We start from the raw sequence: 22,671 nt of genomic DNA, 5'->3' as shown, positions 1-22,671 counted from the left end.
ATCAAGTTTAGACAGTGGGCAAGAATTGCAGCAGAGCTGTCTATGGAACCCAGTAGCCTCCATCCACAAATTGAGAGGTGAGTATCCTGGGTCATCACCCAGTCCTCTGTGATGATTGAAGAAAGTAGGAATTCTTTCCCCGCCTTCAGGCCTATTGCTTAACAAATTTTAAAACTAAGCAAGCTCTTTTTAGTTTTCGTTGAAGAAAAAGAAGTGTTCACTGAAATTCCAAACCAAATCAGCCAACTTCCAAAGGATGCCTCTCCCCTGCTAGATTCTGATGCTCATCTGTGTGACCAAGAGCTCTCATTTTCCTCTAAGCCTCAGCTGAGAGATGAAGATAATAATATGACTTCACAAGGTTGTTATGTGGACTAAATGAAGTGATATAGGTAGAGTTCCTAACAGCTGGTAAATCAAGTGCCTCAATAAACAGCAGCTACCATTTTTTAATGAGGATAGTTATTCTTCCTCAAAAAAAGAAATCCAGCTCATTTCCGGGGATAGCCATGACTACTCACCCATTATTTAAACCAAAAAAAATTTTTTTCCTCTGTGAGATAGTAATTCTCCATTGAGGGGAGAATGGGATTTTTTTTTTTTCAATTTTGATACTATCAATGCCACCCCTCTATTAAGAATCCCAAGGAAGTAGCCCCTATGTCACAGGGAGGCTATTTTATTCAAGTGTGATGTGAAGAAAGGGTCTATATACAACCCCAGCAAACAGCAGAAGCAGACAGGCTGTTGTCCCTGCCTTCTGTGATAACAGAAGAAAATCTAGTTCAAGACATCACTTTTGGAGGCTCACTAGACAGCAGAGGCAAGAATATTTTCTGTACAGCTTCCACCCTTAGCCCATAGACTTTCTGCTGAGCGCTGTGCAGAATATTAACGACCAACTCTTTGACAGAAAAGAACACAGAGGGCATGGATACACACCCCTTGACGAGTGAAAAGGAGAGGAAACATACTTTGCACCTTTGCCACGTGCACTGATTGAACCTTTGCTACAAGTAGGCCCAGGCCCTGTACTGGTGTTTGGCTTGCTCTTGTACTGAATCTTCACAAGAAGGTGTAAGCAGGTAATTCTTTGGCCAGTTTAGAGAAGAGAAGGTTGTGAAAATAACAGCTTACAATTTCTATATTTTTAAAATGTTGTTACCTGAAAGGACTGGGCATTTCCAGACACAGTTGAATGGGAATCAAGAGATGCAACTTGCATTAAGGTAGCAGAGGGTGCTTGGAGCCCAGAAACAGATGCCTGAGGGGCTAAGATGAAGCAAGACATTTTCACTGTTAGCCACTCTTATTCTTGGTACAAAGGTGGACTAGTTCCTTTCAGACCCCCATGCTTCAGACTTGACTACTTCCTCACCTAGTCTTCAAAAACAAACTCCACGGTGTCCCAGCAATGGGCCAGTGGAAGGAAACTGGGTGTTCCCTTGTGTATTTGACTCAGACCTATGATCCCGTCAGCTGACAGCATGTACACAATAACACACGGCAGATGTCTCAACAGCTGAGTGCACACTTCCAAAACTGACAATGCAATGCAGCAAAAGTCACTAATAAGTAGGCCAAACACATCTCTGGGTCTGAAATGCCTTACCCATGGACCAAGAGACAAGAGTTATGCTCCAGCTCGTTCAAAAACAATGCAGTCTAACTATTTAAAGAACTGTGATGATAATTTTTGTGCTGACCCAATTCAAGAGCACAGAGCCTCAGAGAAGTCCTGTCTTACCCTGTGTAGTCATCTGTGGTAACGCTGGATGAGCAGGCTGAAGAGAGGGCCGTATGGATGGAGTCATCAGGGGCTGTCCAGCTCCTCGTTGGGTATTCACATCCTGAAATGGGCACGAGGTCTGATCATTACATGTGGGTCCTTAACTGAAGACTGAGGCTGACTGTTTGCCCTAAACCTGCTTCTAGCACAGGGTTTCCAGGCAAAGAAGAGGAAGGAAAGGCAAGCAGAAAGCCAGGAGCTGAGCATGTGTGTTGTGGGGAGGAAGCACTCAATTACGCAATAGAGGAAGAGCTCTTCTCCATGAAAATCAGCAAATAATTAAATCCAGTTAATTTCCACAAACATTCTATATTGTTGATATTTTAGTGTCTGAAGCAGCCAAACTGACAGCTCTGCAAAATGTATCATTTCTCAAAACAACAGCTACCTTGACTGATCTAGTCCACAACAGAGTGGTCTATTATGAGAAACCCCCAAACAATCCAGCCTCTCCTCTTCTGCCACATAATTTCCATAGGCCTCAAGCATCCAGTGAAAATTGTATAGAGTAGGATTCAATTGACCTTCCTTAACATGCTGGTTTGGGGTAATATAGTTTTACATTGTTTCCTCATTCTTTCTTTTTATAAAACCAAAGCTATAACTCTAAATGAAGTTATCTTACATCTCCCTCCTTCATACAAGGAATGAAAAATCGCAAAAACGACTGCAATGCTGTAGTTCATGGGCTGAAATCTCTTGGTCATTCTTTTACTTTAGAACTTCCTCTCACCCCCTGATAGCCTTCTGGAAAAGCATCCTGGTTTTAGATCATTACACCTCTAAATCAACCTAAATGCCTAATGCAGTAAAAAGGAATTAGGATAAATCAATATTGTAGAACTCTGGGTTACCTTTAAAGGCAATAATGCTTTGCTTTATTTATTTATATTATTGATAGTAATAAAGATATTTATTAAAAATAACATTACATTAAAAAATCAGGTTGCAGGGGCTGAGGCTGTGCTCAGTGGTAGAGTACTCGCCTAGCATGTGTAAGGCGCTAGGTATGATCCTCAGCACCACATAAAAATAAAGATATTGTGTACAACTACAACTAAAAAAAATTTTTTTAAATCAGGTTGCAAAGCAATTTATAAAGAATACCTTTTTGTTAAATGTGATTTTCTTTATAATTTTAAATTATTCTACAACAAATAAGTAGCACTTTAAATTTTTAATAAGAATATCATATTATTCAAATTTCATTTCCAGAAACCAAATAAACCATAAGAAACAATATTCCTCAGAATCCTCTCTTCTTTTAAAATGTTACACTCTAAGTAAGAGCTTGCTCAGGAAAAAACAAAATTATAAAAAATAAAGCTTATTTCATACATTTTTTTCTTGAGCATTGTCTCTTCTTCATTTTACATCAAAGAGAAAGAATCATAAAAATCAATCTCATGTATTTCAATTTAATTAGAAAGGATGGTTTTATTCAATAAGGAGCTTCACCACTGGGAAAAGAATTAATTTGAAATTAAGTTATTTCACATCATACACCAAATTCTAAGTAGACTAAAAATGCAAATCTAAATGTGAAAAAACAAACAGTTCTAAAAAATGTGATGTTTCTAATATCTGAAAGCCCTCTAACCATGTCAGAAGCAAAAAACGAGAAAATCGATAGATATGATCTCAAAATTCTTGAACTTCTACATATAAAAATACACAAATACCAAATACAAAGTCAAAAGAGTTAAGAGTTTGACCTTTAAGTAATAAGCAGCTCCAGTGGGAAGACCAACATTTCCCAAAAGTATCTAAACATTCAACTTACATATATGAATTGAGCACCTGTTTTAGGTTAGGCATCCTTGGGCATCCCACTACCTAATGACTGATCTTGACAGACAACAGAGATTCTAGCAAATGAAGGCTAATTTAGCTACTTTACACTGCCCATATCTTGTGGAAGATATATGGAATTACTTCATTTCTCAGGGGAAGTATTAATCAGATTTGAAACATATGTACCAATACCAATCTGTATCATTTTGCAGATAAACTCTCTTAAATATTCTGGATTAGAGGCCCAAAATGCAATCATTTCAACCAAAGGAACTAGATGGCAACATTTGTACTACTGGTTTCAATACAGCCCAGGGGACATACTTCAATTTCTGAGTCATTGGAATCCAGCTGTGGTGGAAGAATGGGCAGCATGGGTTGGCCCATTTTAGCCATCCGAGAGATCAACTTGGCCTTGACTGTATCAGGATTCTAAAAAGAAAAAGTCATATAAATCATTGTGATTAAGGTTTCTTACCTTCAGACGGCTCTATTTCTTTCTTTCAGTTTTTTTTTTTTAGTTATACATAACATTAGGATTCATTTTGACATAAATATAAAAGCATGAAATATAAATTTGCTCTAATTAAGTTTCCAGTACTTCCTCTTTCCCTTCCCTCTCCCCTCCCCCTGTTCTCCTCCCTCCACTCTATTAATATTTCTAGGAAGCTCTATTTCTTTGGCTCTTACATCAAATCCTTTAACAAGTCCCCATCCTATATCTAATTTCCACTAGAAAATAAGAATCAAAGATGAGTACGTAAAAGCTTATAATAGTAAAAATCATTCCCTACATGTTTGTATGGACAGAATGACTTCATATGTATTACCTCTTTTTAATCAAGTCTCCTGATCAGGCACAATTACTGTCATTTTACAGATGAAAAACTAAGGCAGTGATATTAAGGGAGGGAGGCATTTTAGATGTTAGGACCCCTTCAAAAGTATGAAGCCATTCAATAGATATTTGGAAAAGATTTATGGAAAACAGCAAACAGGAGCTCTTTGTTCTAAATTCAGGCTCATTTAACCCTAACTTGGCTTGACTATATACTAGACCCTGTGCTAGATGCTTCTATATCCACTAACTGGCTCAAAGTACTGCCTTTAGAATGGAGAGTATGTTCCCCTGAATCTATAAAAGATGGATCTCCTGGGGGAAGAAAGAAATCGTCACAGCTTTCTCTTTTATTATTTTTCAGCCATAAACATCGGACATTGTTTGCTTACAGGAATTAATAGCACTTTAAGTGTACATTCTGTTGCTAGACATATTCAGGATTGTGTGCTCATTTTTTCTTAACCAATGGAGGTACATAATTTTTTTAAGGTATCTAAGAATATTTACTGGTAAAGGGTAAGTGTTCAAAGATGAGCCAAGTTCCACTGCTGCCTTCAGCAAGTATATGCTTGACAATTATAAATTCAGTGAGAAACCTATTCTACATAGACATAGGCAGGTGTTATCAAAAATCTAACTAGGTTTAAATTCTGAAAGCAGAAACCCTTCAGATAAGTAAGCCTCCTGATACTTTTTCAATTAAAAAAAAACTTCCAACAGCTGGGTGTAGTGGCACACACCTGTAATCCCAGCAACTCAGGAGATTGAGGCAGGAGGATCACAAGTTCAAAGCCAGCCTTAGCAACTTAGCGAGGCCCTATGCAATTTAGCAAGATCCTGTCTCAAAGAATAAAAAAACAAAAGGGACAGGGATATGGCTCAATGGTTAAGCACCCCTGGGTACCAGAAAAACAAAACAAAACACCAAACAACAACAAATCCTTAATAGATGATGAAGACATGCATCTACTTGGCTCTGGGTGAAGCCAAAGTTCATATTGCTCCCCTTCTCTAACATAGATTCTGAGTCTCTCGGCCTTTCCTTGGTGATGAATAGCAAGTAGCCCATTTCCCCAGATGCTCTTTAATAACAATCGCCCTGGTGTTTGAACTCGTAACTTTAAACACCTGTAATTAAGATTTGGGAGCTTCTGGAACCATGACCTTGACCCAGCCTCCCATAACAGTCTTTTTACTTTCTATTACACAACAAGACATGGCAATAAAAGCAACAAACCACTTCGGCTTTTTCACTTCTGCAGAAGCTAAAGCCACTTCTCCAATATATAAAGGAGGAGGAAAGTTAATTTCCTGGGAGATAAATACACAGCCTGGTCCTGGCATTTTAGTACCCAAGAGAGCTAAGTCCATTGATCAAAACTCCATTTACAATCGTTTTTCCAAACTTGGTTTAGCAAAGTCTTCATTTAAATGCAAAGGAATGACATCTCCATTAATTCTGAAAAGGCAGCCATGTCCCTCTGTGTGAAGGCCCTGCTGAGTTCAGCCCAGTCCCCAACCTTCACATGCACATGCTGCAGGAGCTGTCTGCTCAGCACTGGTTGATTCAGGCAGAATCTCCTTTAAGTCCACCCCACCAAAGGCAATAGCTGGATATTACTGGGAACATCTTTGGCATCCTCATATTTCACCCATGGGAGCTTCTACCCTGCTTCTGTTTCAAACTATGTAGCCACCAAAAAGTACTTTTGAAAGTAGAGGAAGGTTTCTGAAATTGAAGACTATTCAATCCAACACTAGTTCCCTACTATTACTAGATAACACGAGGAGAAATGGAGAAACCTGAATCACCCTGAAAGCACACTTTTTGCCTGTCTAGGATCCTAACAGGGTCAAAGAACTGCACAATTTGAATAGACCACTGCTACATATTCAAGATGGCTAACAAGGTCTTCTCTTCATAGGTCAGGACATCCAGAGATAGGGCAGCACCAACCACCCAAACAGATCCTTTAGGGTAGAAATAAGCAGCTGTTTGAACTGTGCAGCATTCAGACCAACTCCATGATCTTGAAATTCCAGGCAGACTTTCATGTAGTGGTATACAGAGGGATTTTTGTAAACTATTCTTTCATATGTGGTACCCAGTGCTGGCATCTTTTTCAGTGCTGATCACTGTCCTTCTGACTAGCTGCCCGTCTGGCTAGCCTGATGTCCCTTTTGACTCCTGTTGGCTGCAAGGATTCCCTAAGGCTTGGTGCACCCACGTAGGAGCCAGAGCCTGGGTCCAGGAAATTCCTGGTGTGTTTATATTTTGCTGCTCCCTGACCTCAGATCGAGGTACATAATTTAAAGTATGATACAATAAGAGAAGAGAGAAGACTAGTTATATAAACCATATCCACACAATGGAGTATTGTGATCTACATAATAAAAATAAATGAGGATGCCCTCTATGATACTATATGTAAAAAGCAAGGCACATAATATATATAGTATGCTATTTTGTGTGTGAAAGAAGGGAGGAATAAAACATACATTTCCCTTTGGAAGAATATAAAAGAAGTTAGTAATAGCAGTTACCTAGGGGTATGAGATGGAATAGGGTAGATGGGAACAGGAATAGGAGTGAGTCCTTGCAATGTGTATATCATATAGTGTTCCACTAACTTTGCCATATGAGTCACCTGTTCAAAACAAACAAAAAAAATGTAAATGTAAACATAAAAAAAAAAGATGGTTAATTTTATCTTATGTAAATTTTGCCTCGATTCAAAAGAACAAAGTTATGTCAAGTGTGGTGGCAAAATCCTGTAATCCCAGCTACTCAGGAGGCTGAGGCAAGAGGACTGCCAAATTCCAGGCCTGTCTAGGCAATTTAGGGAGACCCTTTCTCAAAGTAAAAAACAGAACTATAGGGCTGGGGATGTGGCTCAAGCGGTAGCGCACTCGCCTGGCATGCATGCAGCCCGGGTTCGATCCTCAGCACCACATACAGACAAAGATGTTGTGTCCGCCAAGAACTAAAAAATAAATATTAAAAAATTCTCTCTCCCTCTCTCTCTCTTAAAAAAAAAAAAAAAAAAACAGAACTATAAAGGGAATATATGTAGCTCAGTGGTACAGTGCCCCTGAGTTCAATCCCTAAATACTGCAAAAACAAAAATTAAAAAAAAACAACAAAAATCCCACCAGAACAAAAGTACAAAAAACAGAAGGAAAAAAAAAAAAAAGCTGGAGATCATTAGTCTACCAGAAGTTACTGAAGAAATAGGTAATGAATAGCTGTGACTAGAGAATACAATGGAATCCACAATGGACAATTTTCATGACTGTTCAAACAGCTGAGATTGGGCGGGGGTTGTGGCTCATCGGTAGAGCACTCGCCTCACATGTTCGAGACCCTGGGTTCGATCCTCAGCACCACATAAAAATAAATAAGTGAAATAAAGGTATTGTGTCCAACTACAACTAAAAAAATAAAAAAAATATTTAAAAAAACCAGCTGAGATTATGATTACTTTTTTTTCTTCTGATTCTTTGGTTTAGGCTTCAGGTTTTATGAGATCACTGTTTACAAATACTGTAACAACTATTTGCTTAATAATTTCTGCTTTGGGCTGAATATAAACTAGGGTTTGAGAGAACTGAAGCATCGACTTCACTCCATGCACCTATTTTTCCCCAATATCCTAGGTGAAGGCCGAAGGGCTTTAGGATTTGAAGTGCTTCAGCCACCATGTGGCCACTTGCAGCACACTCAGAAGCCCCCCCAACCAGGCAGGGCAGAGCATACTACCCTACATGCCCTTCCTGAGGGCATTTGAATCCACACTTTACTAAAATAGGGTGCTGGTCCTCTCAAATACACAAAGGCCAAGCACCTACTTAAAGACAACAGATCTGTGATGAGTCCCAAATTACTCTGAGAGAATTAAATATGAAGATATAGTCACAGCAACTTCAGAGACTAAGGCAGGAGGATCACAAGTGACATGTTCATTGACCTGTTACAGTATGCTATACACATATTAAATTTCCCTAAGCATTATTTTATTAAAAATCATAAAAATCTCCAAGATTGGCAGTATCTTCATTTTACAGAGAAGGAAATAAACCTGAAGTTTAGAGAAGCTAAGTTGCTTAAGGTAACAGAAAGTAAGTAGCAGAGAAAGCCGACCATTAACCACTAATATATTCCTCTTTGAATAATGGTATTTTTTATTGCTCCAAATTTCTTTATTTTAAACTCATTGAAAGAAATACAATTATCTTTTTAAAATAGAGTAATCTCACAACTGAAAGCCAAGAACAAAAAGAACAATTTAGTAACTTTTTTTCTGAGAGGCAGATCTAATTAGCTGTAGAATGGACTTTCCCTTTCCTAACTTTTGTCAAACAAAAAATTGTTTTTCCTATTTCTAAGGCATCAAAAAGCACTCTGAATGCTAAACAAGTTATTCAGGTACAAAGTTTCAGGCCTCTAACAGGGATTAAGAAACATCAAAGACTGCTACAAATTTCTTTCTTTTAATGTCAAAACTGTACATATTTCTACTTTTTATATAAATCTGAGAATGTCACACTCATGAACCAAATTTCAAAAATCTGGTCCTATTTGAGTAAAATCTTACTACTTCTTAGTAAGAATGTCTAAGTATTTGAGTTGGCATCCCAGAGACTGAAAGGGACCAGACATATGAAGAGCTGATCTGCTCAAATGCTGCCAATACCATTCAAAAAGCACCCCCCCCCCAGGAGACTTGGATCAGCTGGAAATTTATACTACAGCTTAATTCCTAAACCACAGACCTGCCCACAAAGCAGATCAAATCCTAATGGTTCATAAGTAACACAGAGAAAAGTCGCTTTTTAATTCCCAAAGCTCTAAACTTGTTCATTTCCATAGATCATTTTACATTGATAAATCTATCAAACTAAAAACTTTCATTTTTTAACCACTTCAGTAAGATAGACAAGAGAATTGTTAGCATTTTCATTCTATGCATAATTGCTTACCTGTGTTAAAGTTTTGATTCACACAGGTAATAGGAAAGCTTGAATCAATTTTTTTTAGAAGTTAATGAGGGTATTTCCAAAATTGAAGTGTACTTTAACCAATGGCCCCTCCCCCAATCTAATGTCATTCTCCTAATAATAATCATAGCTACCATTCTTAAAGATATGTTTCACATAGGTTCTGAGCTCAGAGCTTTACAAATATCTGTAGTCCTCAAAAGAACTGTACAAGGAGGCTACGAAAATTATTTCCATTTTCATAATAAAGAAGCTCAGGATGAAAGGATTTAAATATTTTTTAAGATCCCATGCTTATAAGAATCAATATTTTTTCTTTTTTCCCCCTCATTTTTATTGATGCATTACAGTTATATATAATAAATATGTATAGTGTGGGATTTGTTGTTATATATTCATACATGCACACAATATAACAATATAATTTGACCAACATCATCAATACCTAGAATTTTCCCTTCCATCCCTCCTCATCTCCCATTTCTGGTCCCTTTCCTCTATTATACTGATCTCCCTTCAATTTTTATGATTCCCTATTACCACCTTTCTTTTCCTTTCCCTCTCTAGCTTCCACATATGGGAAAAAAAACATATGACTCTTGACCTTCTGAATTTGGCTTATTTCACTTAAAATAATGGTTCTATCCATTCTCCTGCAAATAACATAATTTCATTTTTCTTTATAGATGAATAAAATTCTATTGTGTGTGTGTATTTCTTTACTTTAAATTCACTGAAAGAAATAAAATTGTATTTAAAAAATAGGGATATAGATAGATACACACACACACATATATATCTTTCTCCATCCATTCATCTGTTGATGGACAGATAGGCTAATTCCATAGTTTGACTATTATGAATTGTTCTGCTATAAAAATGGGTATGCATGTATCATTATAGTATGATGACTTTAATTCTTTAGGATACATACTGAGGAGTGGTATAGATGGGTCATATGGTGGTTCCATATTTAGTCTTTTGAGGAACCTCCACACTGGGTGCACTAATTTGTAATCCCATCAACAGTGTGAAAGTGAAGAACCAAGATTTTAACTTAGGTCTGTCTATGCAAAATCCCAAGCTAACTTACACTGACTTCCAAATAGGAGGAAATGAATAAAATAACCAATTTCAAACCAAAATCAAGGATTCACAACACCTTTTTCCCCTCCAACCTAGAAAACCCTAGGCACATGAAAAATGACAGTGTTTTATAAGTCTACAGGTCATGATATTCTATTATGTGAATATGGTTTATATCACTAGTCCTCTCTCCTCTCTTAATGTATCAAACTTTTTTATAATATGTACCTACATTAGTTCAGAAAAAATGAGCACACAATCCTGAATATGTCTATCAATAGAGTATACACATAAAAGTACTATTAGTTCCTGTAAACAAATTCATGTCTGATGTTTATAGCTGAAAAATAATAAAAGAGAAGGTTATGACTATTTCTTTCTACTCCCAGGAGATCATCTTGTGTACCTTCAGGGGTATGAACTCTCTATTCTGAAGACAGTGCTTTGGATCAGTTAGAACAAACAAAGGCTTCTATCATAGGGTCTATGTATAATCAATGCCAAGTCAGAGTTAAATGGGCCTGACTCAGCACTGACATCCTAGAAATATGAAACCTCTACATGTGGGGGTTGAGGAAGATAAACTCTTTTACTTACTGTATTTATTGTAAGCTGTTCGCTGAGGGAGTTAGATTTGGTATGAAAAGCTGGCTCCCTGAAAGCAAAGAAAACATATGCTAAGATAAAAACAAAATCTATAATCACAAACCCAGATTATACTGGACAATCAAATTGTTTTTGAAAATGTTTGCCAACCTAACAGCTATAAAACAGAATTTTAAGCCAAGTATAATGGCACACGCCTATAATCCCAGTAATTCGTGGGGGGGCGGGGGTGGGTGGATGTTAAGACAGGGGGATCACAAGTTCAAGACCAGCCTGGGGAACTCAGTGAGATTCTGTCTCAAAAATAAAAAACGCTGGTGATGTAGCTCAGTAGCAGAATGTCCCTGGGTTTAATCACCAATATTGAAAACAACCCAGAATTGTAGCTCTTCTTTAGTTTGCATCATCTTTGAATGCTAGTGAAGATGAACAACTTCCCATTCAAATATTTATTATTTACATTTTTTCCCATGAGTATATGTTTTGTATTTATACCCCTTGCTCAGTTTTCCTTCCAGGGTTTTGCAGGTATCATTATCTATGTGATTTAGTACTTCTACACTAAGGGGTACATATTCTCCATTCTGAAGACAGAAAATATATATATGTACATGGTATGTATTATATATATACATTATATTCTATGACTATTAATACTTTGTCAGAAAATCTAATGCAAACTCCTTGTTTCCCTGATCCCATTTGTCCAATTATTTTAAAGTATTATAGTTTTTAACTATGTCCCTTTATCTGAACTCCTCTAGGAATCATTTTTATGAACACTAAAAGAGCTTGATTCAACCCTAGTGTCTTACGCTGATTTGAAAGGCACCGATGTGGGTGGTGACACAACAGGATCAGCAGAAAGGTTGTCAGCACCAGGTATGGGAGAAGGAGCCGCAGAATCCCGGGAACTAACACTGTGCCCATCAGAGCCAGAATCTCTGGCAAACTTCACCTAGGAAAGAACCAGCAAAAATGGAACAGGCTGCAGATCTTTTCCCCTCCACACACCTCTCATTTTTCTTATTCCTCAATACACAAGCCATCACCTGTTCATTATAGGCAAATCAGAAAATTTAGAAAAAAAGAAAAAGATAAAGTCACATTATCAACATATGTATATATTTACATTAGTATGCACATATATATATATATATATGTACATATATATATATATATATATATATATATATATATCATACATGCATTTATATGTTCAGTACAAGAAGCAAGTTACAGAGGAATGTGGATGGTCACATACATGAGATTAGACCTCCCATACTCCTCTGTAACTTGCTTCTTGAATTTAACAATAGATTTTGGCTAATTTTTTTAAAAAGTCCCATAAAAAGTCTATTCTATGAAAAAAGTAAAAAACAACCCTACAATTTAACCAATCTTTTAATGACACTTAGGTGGTTTCCAGTTTTTTATTATTACAATAATAGAATTAATTATTAGAATAAGGAAAATATATACACATATAAATAAATATATATATATATATATATATATATATATGGATACTCATGTAAATATATACATATATTGATAGGATAAATTTGTAGCCATTGAATCACTAAGTCAAAAGGTATGTACATAGGGCAGGAACCATTATTTTATGGACAAAGAAGCTTAGTGTGGAAAAGTCATTTACTCAAAGTCACACCTCTCTAGACTTTGGATAGAGGGCCAGAAGAACATAAACCTTAGTCTTTAGATTCCAGAGCTATTGTTCTTTTTTTTTTTTTCTTTATTTTGTTTATTTATTTTTATGTGGTGGTGAGGATTGAACCCAGTGCCTTACACATACTAAGTGAGCATTCTACCACTGAGGTACAACCCCAGCCCTCAATTTGCTTTTTTTAAAATATTTTTTTAGTTGTAGATGAACACACAGTATCTTTATTTATTTTTATGTGGTGCTGACGATCGAACCCAGTGCAGAGCTATTGTTCTTTACAGCTATTTCATTTCTACTTTTTAAAAGAAATATGTTTCTTCAGAACCTTTAAACATATTCATTTAGTTATTCATCTTATTTAATAGAGGGCTTGTCAAACACAATACAGAACAGTTTAACTCACCCGCTTAAGCTCCACTTCAAACACCAGGATTGAGTCCATGGACTGAGTCCAGCCTATTACTCCTTCAGAGCCAGCAGCACAGGCTGGAGGGATAAAAAGCAATCTCCTTCCTCCTTTTCTCATTCCCAGCATTCCATCCTCCCAGCCCTTTAGGAATAAAAGATGGGGAAAAGCTCATCAGACAAGACCTCCTTATAAAAGACAAAGTGAAGTACAGGAGCATCAGATTTCACTTATCCACTTTCAGGTTTAGGCTATGCTTCTAGAGGTCAAGTTCAACTATCCTCCATGTTATAAAAATATCTAGAATATAGCTTCTAAAATTATTAGTGAAAGTTGGCATATCTGGGGTTGGGTGAAATACACTTATCTTAGAAGCTAAGAGAAAAATGGAAAGAATTAAATAGCAATAAGTGAGAAATAAAGGTTATTACTTACATATAAAGTATGTTTTTCTAGGTACTGTGATTGTTTTACATGCATTATTTTGTTTATTCTCCCAAGTCTCATAAAATTGATAGCTTTATCCCCATCTTACATGTAAGAAACATGAGGGTTTTTTTAGGTTAAGTAACTAACACAAGATCATTCAGTAAATAAGCTGCTGAGCTGTATGATTCAACATGAGATCTGTATCACTTCCAGGATCATGTCATAACTACTACAGGAAAAAATCTCCAAAGAATTCTGGGAAAAGTGGTCATAAACGAAGCAATGGAGAAAAACATTTTGCCACATGGATGAGTGAGTACAGCAAACTGTTTCACCATAAAATATTTGTAAATCAGTCTTTATTTTATAAAACACCTGCATAGTTAGTAAAGATAAAATTCACAGCTTGAACCCAGGTCTGAGATTCCAATCCTAGAGCTCCTTCTGCTATGTGGTGCTTGCAAAGCAAACCAGACAGATGAGAATCAACCCATTATCACACACTTCTAGAAGAAATAGTTTCACCTTTCCCTGTTAGGCTATAGGAAGGATGTAATAATTTTCTCAGAGTCACAGGATGAGAAAGAATGGGTAGGAGTTACAGAAAACAAATGTACCCATCTTCAATATAGAGTCTCAGAGGTAAAAATCTCCCAGATGCAGATCACATAACAACTTTGTGCCTGCCTGCTATTCAACCAAGTGTTTTCATACCCTCAAAAGATATATCCAGGTCAGAATGCCACAAAATTTATTATGAATTCCAAAATATAGTTAGGCCTTTACCTTGATGACTTTTCCTGATCCTAATTTCAGGCGAAGCAACTTATCTTTGTTAGTAGTAGAGTCAAAAACCTGCAATTTAATTACAGCAAATGAGGTCAGCTAATTTCAAAAAATAATAACAATCATTAAGACATTCAACTACCATATCAGTACTTTCTGAACAGGGAATGTTAAATAAAACCGGAATATTTTCAGATTCTTAAAGAATCTGAAAAGATGGGACCACATAATGGCTAAAGGGCATTATCATAATCAGTATCTCAATGATAATGATATCCCAGATTAGGAAAAAAATACATTTCTATCACCATGTATTTAAGCATCTTTCATCCATAAAGCATTTTCAAATAAATTATCTCATTTGATGTTGATGCCAATCCTGCTGGGTAAATAGAATAAGTAGCTCGTGAGCCTCCATTCACAAAAGAAAAAAAGGAATTAAGAGCTTCAATAATTTGAGGTCAAATTAGGATAAAACTGGAACTTGTGTTCATATTTTTAAAGTAATAAAGTGATGATCCAAAGATCTTTGTTATATCACATTGCTTTTGATGGCTTCACAATATTAAAATACAATCCCAACATATTTACTCTATCTGCTGTAAGAAAAACTATGAGGAGGATTTAAAAAGTAAGACCTAATCCCATAAGAACACATTCAATTTAAAACTTGTGTGGGAGGACAAGACACACATGAACAACTGGCAAAAACAATACTTGGGAAACTGGTTTGTACTGACCTGTGTAGAAGAAAGTGGCACTGAGCAGATTTTACACATCATTTCATGAATGTGCCCCCAAAGCAGCTATAGTGACTAAAGCAGGGCTCCTGAAAGATTTCTTTTTGTGGAAGGTATTAGCAATTCACAGTACTAATACCTTCCACATGAATAGCCCTCATACTACCTAAGTTATTAAAGAATTTGCAGGGTACATTCTCTTACCTGGCCCAGCACATGATTCTGAAAGAGCCAGCCAGTATAAGCCACTTCCAAAGAATCTCCAACTTCCACAGCAGGGCCCTCTGCCACAATGAGGTCCTGAGTGAGCACTGCATCCAAGGAAGAGGTGCTATTGCACTTGGCAATGCCCACCTGCAAGACAAAATTCATAGCAGCATGAGTTTGGTTTAAACTCAATAAAGTATTCATTTAAATCATTATTGCCAATTCTGTTTCCAAGCAGCTGCATCCACTAGCATGTTTAGAAGTAAGCCATTCCAAAGTCAGTAATCTTGCCAGGAATCAAAATGCCTAAGAATATGGCATTCCAAAGTCAGTAATCTCTCCAAAAATCAAAGTGCCTAAGCAATTACCTTACAAATCCAGGTACTGACAGTTCTTAACTCTGCTGTGGCAAAATAACTTAATCTCCATGTACCCAAAAGTCCCTTTTGTAGAATAAAGAAAAAAAGCTTTGCCTACTTATAGAATGGTTATGAAAATGAAATGAGTTATAAGTAGGGTACTTGGCAGCACACCCGGAAAATGACAGTAAGTACTCTATAAACATTAGTTGTGATTACTATACTGATTTACTATGTCAGCATTAGGAACCTATGAAAGAAAGGGGAGTTTCTAAATAATTTCAAAAGGCACTTCTAAAGACAAAACAAAGTTGTATTCCCAGAACTCAAATCATCACCACTTACAGGCTTGGCTGTATTATCTTAGCATAAATCTTAAATAAAGAAGTCAGACACATCTTTGTGAATAATTATTCTATAGTCAATGTTTTAACATATCACACATTATAAACTTGCTACTCATTTTCTTTTAAAAAGTTTCATTATTGCAATCAGACAAATGCTAACTAAAATGATAGGATATCATCCTCTATCAAGTGACTAAGACAAAAAAGAAAAAAGATCATTCTAAATGCTACTGAAGACATAAAGAACTGGGATGGATGTGAAATAGTACAATCTTTCTGAGAAACACTGTGTCAGAGTGTGTTCAGAATTTGAAAATAATTTGTCGTTTTGACCCAATAATTCACTTCTGGAATTATGGAGGAAAAAAGAGGATACGGACTTATATTTTAGAAATGTTCACAATACATTATAGATTTATTTCAGAGGCTAAAAACAACCTAACTTCCTAAAAGCAAGGAAATGGTGAAATAAATTCAGAAGCATCTATTATGTACTAAAGGTCTGTGTCCTCCCAAAATTAATTTGTTGAAATCCTAACCCCAAATGTAACAGTATTAGGAGATGGGACCTTCAGAAGGTGATTAAGTCATGAAATTAGAGCCCTTATAAATGGGTTAAGAGCCATTATGAAAGAGAGTCCAGAGCCAAATGCGGTGGCACACACCTGTAATCCCGAAGACTGAGGCAGGAGGATCCCAAGTATGAGGCTAGGCTCAGCAACTTAATGAGACCCTATCTCAAAATAAAAAGGGCTGAGGATGTAGCTCAATGGTAGAATGCCCCAGAGTTCAATCCCCAAACGCTAGTACCTCCAAAAAAAAGAAAAAGAAAGAAAAGGAAAAAAAATGGGCAAGAGACTCCAAAAAACTCCCCTTTTTACAGCAAATTGCAACTCAGAAAAGGGCCCACCAGAACCCAACCATGTTGAGACCCTAATCTTGTACTTCCAGCCTCCACAGTTATTAGAAATAATTTTCTCCTGTTCACAAAGCCATCCAGTCTATGGTACTTTGTTATAGTAGCCCAAATTGCCTAAGACAGTATCTTGATGCAGAAGGAGGAGGCAGATCACCACAGCCTCTGTAACAAGAGCTTTAATCCCATTCGTGACTACAGAGCTCTCATAACCTAGTCACCTCCCAAAGGTCCCACTCCCTAAAGGCCCCGCCTCCTAATACCATCACTTTGGTGGTTAAGTTTCAATATATGTTTTCTGGAGGGACAGACACATCTAAACCATATGCAGACAATATCCATATTTTGCAGCTTCAATAATGTTTCTAAACGATTTTTTCTTGAGGTGGGAAATGATACTTTATACACTGCTAAATAAAATAAGCAAAATATGGAACTCTTAAAGAAGTACATCTACTATGTATATTAGGCATATATAAAGAGGAAACAACATAATGTTAATAGTAGTTACTTAGGGTAGTGAGATTATGAATGATTTTTTTAAATGCTCTTCTACATTTTCTATGATGAATATGCAATAACAAAACATTGTTTAAGATTTGTATTTATTCCTTAAGATAATTTATGTAGCAAAAATGTTTTAATTAAGTAAGCTTACATATTTAGCCTTTTTTAAAAAAGACTCAGCAGGCAATTTCAGTAAGTATTGCTATGATTTTCCTAAAATATAATAAGCTGAAGTGACAATTTTAGAGGGTTTCTTATGCTTGTCACTAGCAAGACAGCAGTTATAGGTTTACATATGTGTTCCTAGAATTAAGGCAGACCCCAAACTAGCACTCTGGCTTTGCACAGGAAAGAGTAATATAATATCACCTGTTTATTGAACTCCACAGCAGCCTTTTCCGACTCAAACATGATGGACCAGTTTTGTCGCTGGTCATCATAAAAGGTGCTATAGTTATTGGGGCGAACCTGGGAAATGAGAAATATTAAGATAATTCAACCACAAGCTGCATGGTGGGAAAGTCTGACTGCATAAACTCTTAGAGAAGGACTCAACTTAGGTAAAACCAAAGGGAGGAATCAGGGACCTTTCTTCTTCCTTCCCACCCTCCATCCACCATTCCTTAGTCCCCATTCCAGAGGGAAGCCAAGAGACCTTTCTGAAAGGCTCTGTTATGGATGCTCAGGGCTGAAGCAGTGGATCTAATTTCTACCAGGGACCCACACTCATCCTTCCTGCAAACTATCCCAAAGGAGCTAAGGATTCCAGTATGGGGGATGTCTTACCATTAGCTCAAAGTTCAGATGAATTCTAGCAACAGTAACTGGTTGTTGCTGACTGATATAAAGAAGAATCTTATACTGTATTCAAGCAAAATGGGCAGAAAAAAGAAAACAGAAGTTAACAAGCAATATAAAACATAATACATAATACATAATGCTATGTAAGACATAGGGTTATGCCTTATATACCTACAAAACTCAAAACTCTGTTCATCTCTTAAAGGTTTAGATTTTAAATTATATCTTCTCATTAGTCAGTTTATATCTTCTTACTTTGGCCTTACTCTTTAACTATAATAAACAATCTTTGTTGGTGCTTTCATTCATACAAGAAATGACTAAGAGGTAAGTGACTGATTGCTTAAAATAAAACACAATTTTTTTAAAACCAAGGAAAAACATAATAGTAAATTGTACAAATCTTAAATGTACAACTCAATGAATTTTTACACATATATATGTCCATTTGATGACCAATCGGATTGGGGTTGGGGAGAAAATATTTCCAATATCCTAGAAGTGCCATTATGACACTTCCTCTTAATAATCCCTACCCTGAAGTAACCACTACTCTGACTTCTATCACTGATTAATTTTGCTATTCTTAAACACTAGAGTGTACTCTTGTCTTGCTTCTTTTGCTCACAAGTTAAGATTAAGCCTTGTTACTTCTTGTACCAGACCCTGGCACTCTTTTATTGCCTTGTAGCATTCCCTTTTATGAATATACCATAATCTATCCATCCTTTTTCCCGTTTCATTTTAAGTCACTTCCAGTCAGAAGCTACTGTGAAGAGTGCTTCTGTGAACATTCCCCATGTCATCTGGAATGCACAGACATTCATTTCTTTCAACCTACACAGCTTCCTTTAATGTTTCTTACAATACAAATCTGTGGACAACAAATTCTCTCAGCTTTTGTTGGCAAACTTATCTTGCCTTTATTTTTAAAGGGTATTTTTTGGATACAGACTTCTACATAGGGGTTGGGAGTATAGTTCATGGGTAGAATATGCATTTAGCATGTACAAGGCACTGGGCTCAATCCCCAGCATTAAAAAACAATAATAATTTAATGAACAATAAAATACTACTTTGCACCTACTAGAATGGCAAAAATAAAAAATAAATAACAAGATATTGGCAAGGATGTAGAGAAACTATAACTCTCCACTGCGTGCAGGAATGACTTTGAGAAGTTCCAGACTTCAGTCAAGGAAGTAATTGCAAATGTGGTACAAATAGTAAGAATTAAAGTATAGCCTGACAATGTGACTGAGTTGCTATAATCTCATGATAAAACGTTTAACAGATGAGAACTGCTTCCTATGAATGAGCAAAGAAAGAGGCTTCTGCTGGGCACGGGGGCACCGGCCTGTAAACCCAGCAGCTCAGGAGTCTGAGGCAGGAGGATCACAAGTTTAAAACCAGCCTCAGCAAAAATGAGGTGCTAAGCAATTCAGTGAGACCTTATCTAAATAAAATACAAAAAAAGGGCTGGGGATGTGGCTCATTGGCAGAGTGCCCCATGTTCAATCCTAGGTACCAAAAAAAAAAAAAAAAAAAAAAAAAAAAAAAAAAAAAGAAAGAAAGAGGCTTCTTTAGATGGATTCTACCCTTGTTCAAATGAAAACAAAGGATTTAGATTATATAACCTTAGCTGATAAGACAGCAGCCAGGTTTGAGAAGACTAACCTCAATTTTTAAAGAAGTTCTGTGGATAAAATATTATCAAACAGCTTTGCAATTTACAGAATTCTTTCATAAAAGAAAGCTTCACTGTCTTATTTTAAGAAATTGCCATAACCACCCCAACTTTCAACAGCTGCCACCCTGACCAGTCAGCAGTCAACAACACTGAGGGAAAATTCTCCACCAGCAAAAAAAATTATGACTTGCTAAAGGCTCAGAAGATCATTAGCTATTTTAGTATTTTTAGTTAAGGTATGAACATTTTCTAGACATAATGTTATTGCATACTTAATAGATTACAGTATAGTGTGAGCATAACCTTAATAAGAATTGAACAAACAACAGCAACAACAACAACAGAAAACCCTCATGTGACTCATGAGACATTTGCTCTATTGTAGTGCTCTGGAACCAAACCTTCAAACCCTCAATATCTCTGAAATATGTTTATATACCCAAAAGAACTAAAAATAGGAACTCAAACATGTACTTGTGTGTCAATATTCATTGCCCCATTATTCACAAAAGCCAAAGACAGAGATAATCCAGTGTTCCTCAACTGATACATTATTCAGCCATGAAAAGGAGTGATGTACTGACACATACTGCAATGTGGATGAACCTTGAGGATATTGTGCTAAATGAAATAAGTCAATCACAAAAGAACAAATATTGTATGATTCCACTTATATAAGGTATAAGGCAAATTCATAGAAATAGGATGCAGATCAGAGATTATGGAGGACTGAGGGAAAGGGAGATAGAGTTATTGCTTAATGGTTTAAGTTTCTGTTGGGGATTAGGAAAATTGGAAAGAGATAGTGGTGATGGTTGCTCAATATTGTGAGTAGAATTAATGCCACTGAATTATGTACTTAATATAGTTAAATAGCAAATTCTATTTTATATGCATATAGATAGATATAGATACATTAACATACAAATACAGTTGGCTCTCAGTATCTGTCGGTTCTATATCCATGGATTTAACAGAATGTAGATTAAAAATATTTGGTGAAAAAATTTTGTACACACTGAACACGTACAGACTTTTAAAATCATATTATCTAAACAATATAATAACTATTTATTTTGCATTTATGTTATATTAGGTGTTGTAAGTAAGCTAGTGATGGTTTAAAGTATGTATACTATAGGAGAATATTCACAGGTTATATCCAAATACAGTCCTAGGACAATAGGGAATTTAATCATGCAGATTTTGGTATCTGCAGGGGGGGTCCTAGAACAAATCCCCCATGGATACCAAGGAATGAGATACAGAGAGAGAAAAAGAATGAGAGAGAGAGTGTGCGCACAGAGTTTATTTCCTACACACTACAAGACTCAAAAGTTTCCCTTTGTATTTCTGGTTCAGCCCCTGGACTTCTACACCATCCCAGTACTTAGCAAATGTCCCATGAAAGAAAAAAACAATCTGGTGTTTGGAAATCCTCTAATTTTTCCAATTTATCTTTTCTCCATGCCTACTACCTAATCTACACCTAAAACTAGCAAAACAACTCAAGGCAAAGAAACAGAGTTATCTCATTGGCTCCTCCTTTTCTGAAATTTTAGTTCATCTAGGCTTCAACATTTTCACAGTACTCCAATGAATTCTGAAGTATAATTTTTGCAATTCATGTACTTCTTTGTACTTGTTGCAGAGATCCGCTATATTCTATCTGGTGGTAAGGTATAGTGAAGTCCCACTACAAGATTTTTGAAATCCAAACGGCACCTCCTAATGAATTGACAGATCTAGATAATAATCATTGATGGCTAGTAATATAACAAAATGAGAAATGATCATTATTTCCTCCTGATGGGAGTATAAACTATTTAAGGGATACAGCAACCAATTGCAATGTATAACCTTATTAGATCCAGATTCAACAAATTATTTTTTTAAAAAAGCAGAGAGAGGAAATTTGTACACTAACTAGCAGGGAATGAGACTGAGAAATTATTGTCTGCTTTTTTTTTTAAGGCATGATAATGGCATAATAGTTTTATTTTTAAATAGCTCATCTTTCAGTGATATATACTAAAGTATTTGCAGCTAAAATTGTTTGTTGAGACTGTGGAAGCAACCTAGATGCCCTTCAATAGACGAATGGATTAAAAAAAATGTGGCATTTATACACAATGGAGTATTACTCTGCATTAAAAAATGACAAAATCATAGAATTTGGAGGGAAATGGATGGCATTAGAGCAGATTATGCTAAGTGAAGCTAGCCAATCCCTAAAAAACAAATGCCAAATGTCTTCTTTGATATAAGGAGAAAAACTAAGAACAGAGTAGGGACGAAGAGCATGAGAAGAAGATTAACATTAAATAGGGATGAGAGGTGGGAGGGAAAGGGAGAGAGAAGGGAAATTGCATGGAAATGGAAGGAGACCCTCAGGGTTATACAAAATTACATACAAGAGGAAGTGAGGGGAAAAGGAAAAATAATACAAGGGGGAGAAATGAATTACAGTAGAGGGGGTAGAGAGAGGGGAGGGGAGGGGGGATAGTAGAGGATAGGAAAGGCAGCAGAATACAACAGACACGAGTATGGCAATATGTAAATCAATGGAAGTGTAAGTGATGTGATTCTGCAATCTGTATATGGGGTAAAAATGGGAGTTCATAACCCACTTGAATCAAAGTGTGAAATATGATATATCAAGAACTATGTAATGTTTTGAAC

General features: G+C 36.3%; 1 protein-coding gene and 2 pseudogenes across 7 annotated transcripts in view; all 3 read right to left on the bottom strand.

Moving 5' to 3' along the window:
* Positions 1–22,671, bottom strand: part of FKBP15 (FKBP prolyl isomerase family member 15) — a 62,485-nt gene that overhangs the window by 25,851 nt on the left and 13,963 nt on the right. For 4 of the 5 annotated variants that reach the window (XM_081279588.1, XM_081279590.1, XM_081279589.1 and 1 more), the window contains exons 5-14: positions 18,285–18,359; positions 17,868–17,966; positions 15,367–15,516; positions 14,423–14,491; positions 13,205–13,351; positions 11,930–12,072; positions 11,106–11,163; positions 3,908–4,015; positions 1,748–1,850; positions 1,166–1,272 (exon numbers count right to left, since the gene is read on the bottom strand). In XM_081279588.1, coding sequence (XP_081135714.1) covers positions 1,166–1,272; positions 1,748–1,850; positions 3,908–4,015; positions 11,106–11,163; positions 11,930–12,072; positions 13,205–13,351; positions 14,423–14,491; positions 15,367–15,516; positions 17,868–17,966; positions 18,285–18,359 — 1,059 coding nt within the window. The remainder of the gene's footprint in view (positions 1–1,165; positions 1,273–1,747; positions 1,851–3,907; positions 4,016–11,105; positions 11,164–11,929; positions 12,073–13,204; positions 13,352–14,422; positions 14,492–15,366; positions 15,517–17,867; positions 17,967–18,284; positions 18,360–22,671) is intronic. The other variant, XM_081279591.1, reaches the window with a different exon arrangement.
* Positions 5,282–6,069, bottom strand: LOC308641216 (hydroxyacyl-thioester dehydratase type 2, mitochondrial-like; annotated as a pseudogene). Its single transcript has one exon. The product of its transcript is annotated as a hydroxyacyl-thioester dehydratase type 2, mitochondrial-like (transcript).
* Positions 6,171–6,604, bottom strand: LOC308641218 (ribonuclease P protein subunit p14-like; annotated as a pseudogene). Its single transcript has one exon. The product of its transcript is annotated as a ribonuclease P protein subunit p14-like (transcript).

The sequence above is a fragment of the Spermophilus citellus genome (assembly GCF_964194105.1).
Source record: "Spermophilus citellus genome assembly, chromosome: 2".
Lineage (NCBI taxonomy): Eukaryota > Metazoa > Chordata > Mammalia > Rodentia > Sciuridae > Spermophilus > Spermophilus citellus.
Note: the sequence above shows the minus strand (reverse complement) of the source record. Positions and strands in the feature narration are given on the sequence as shown.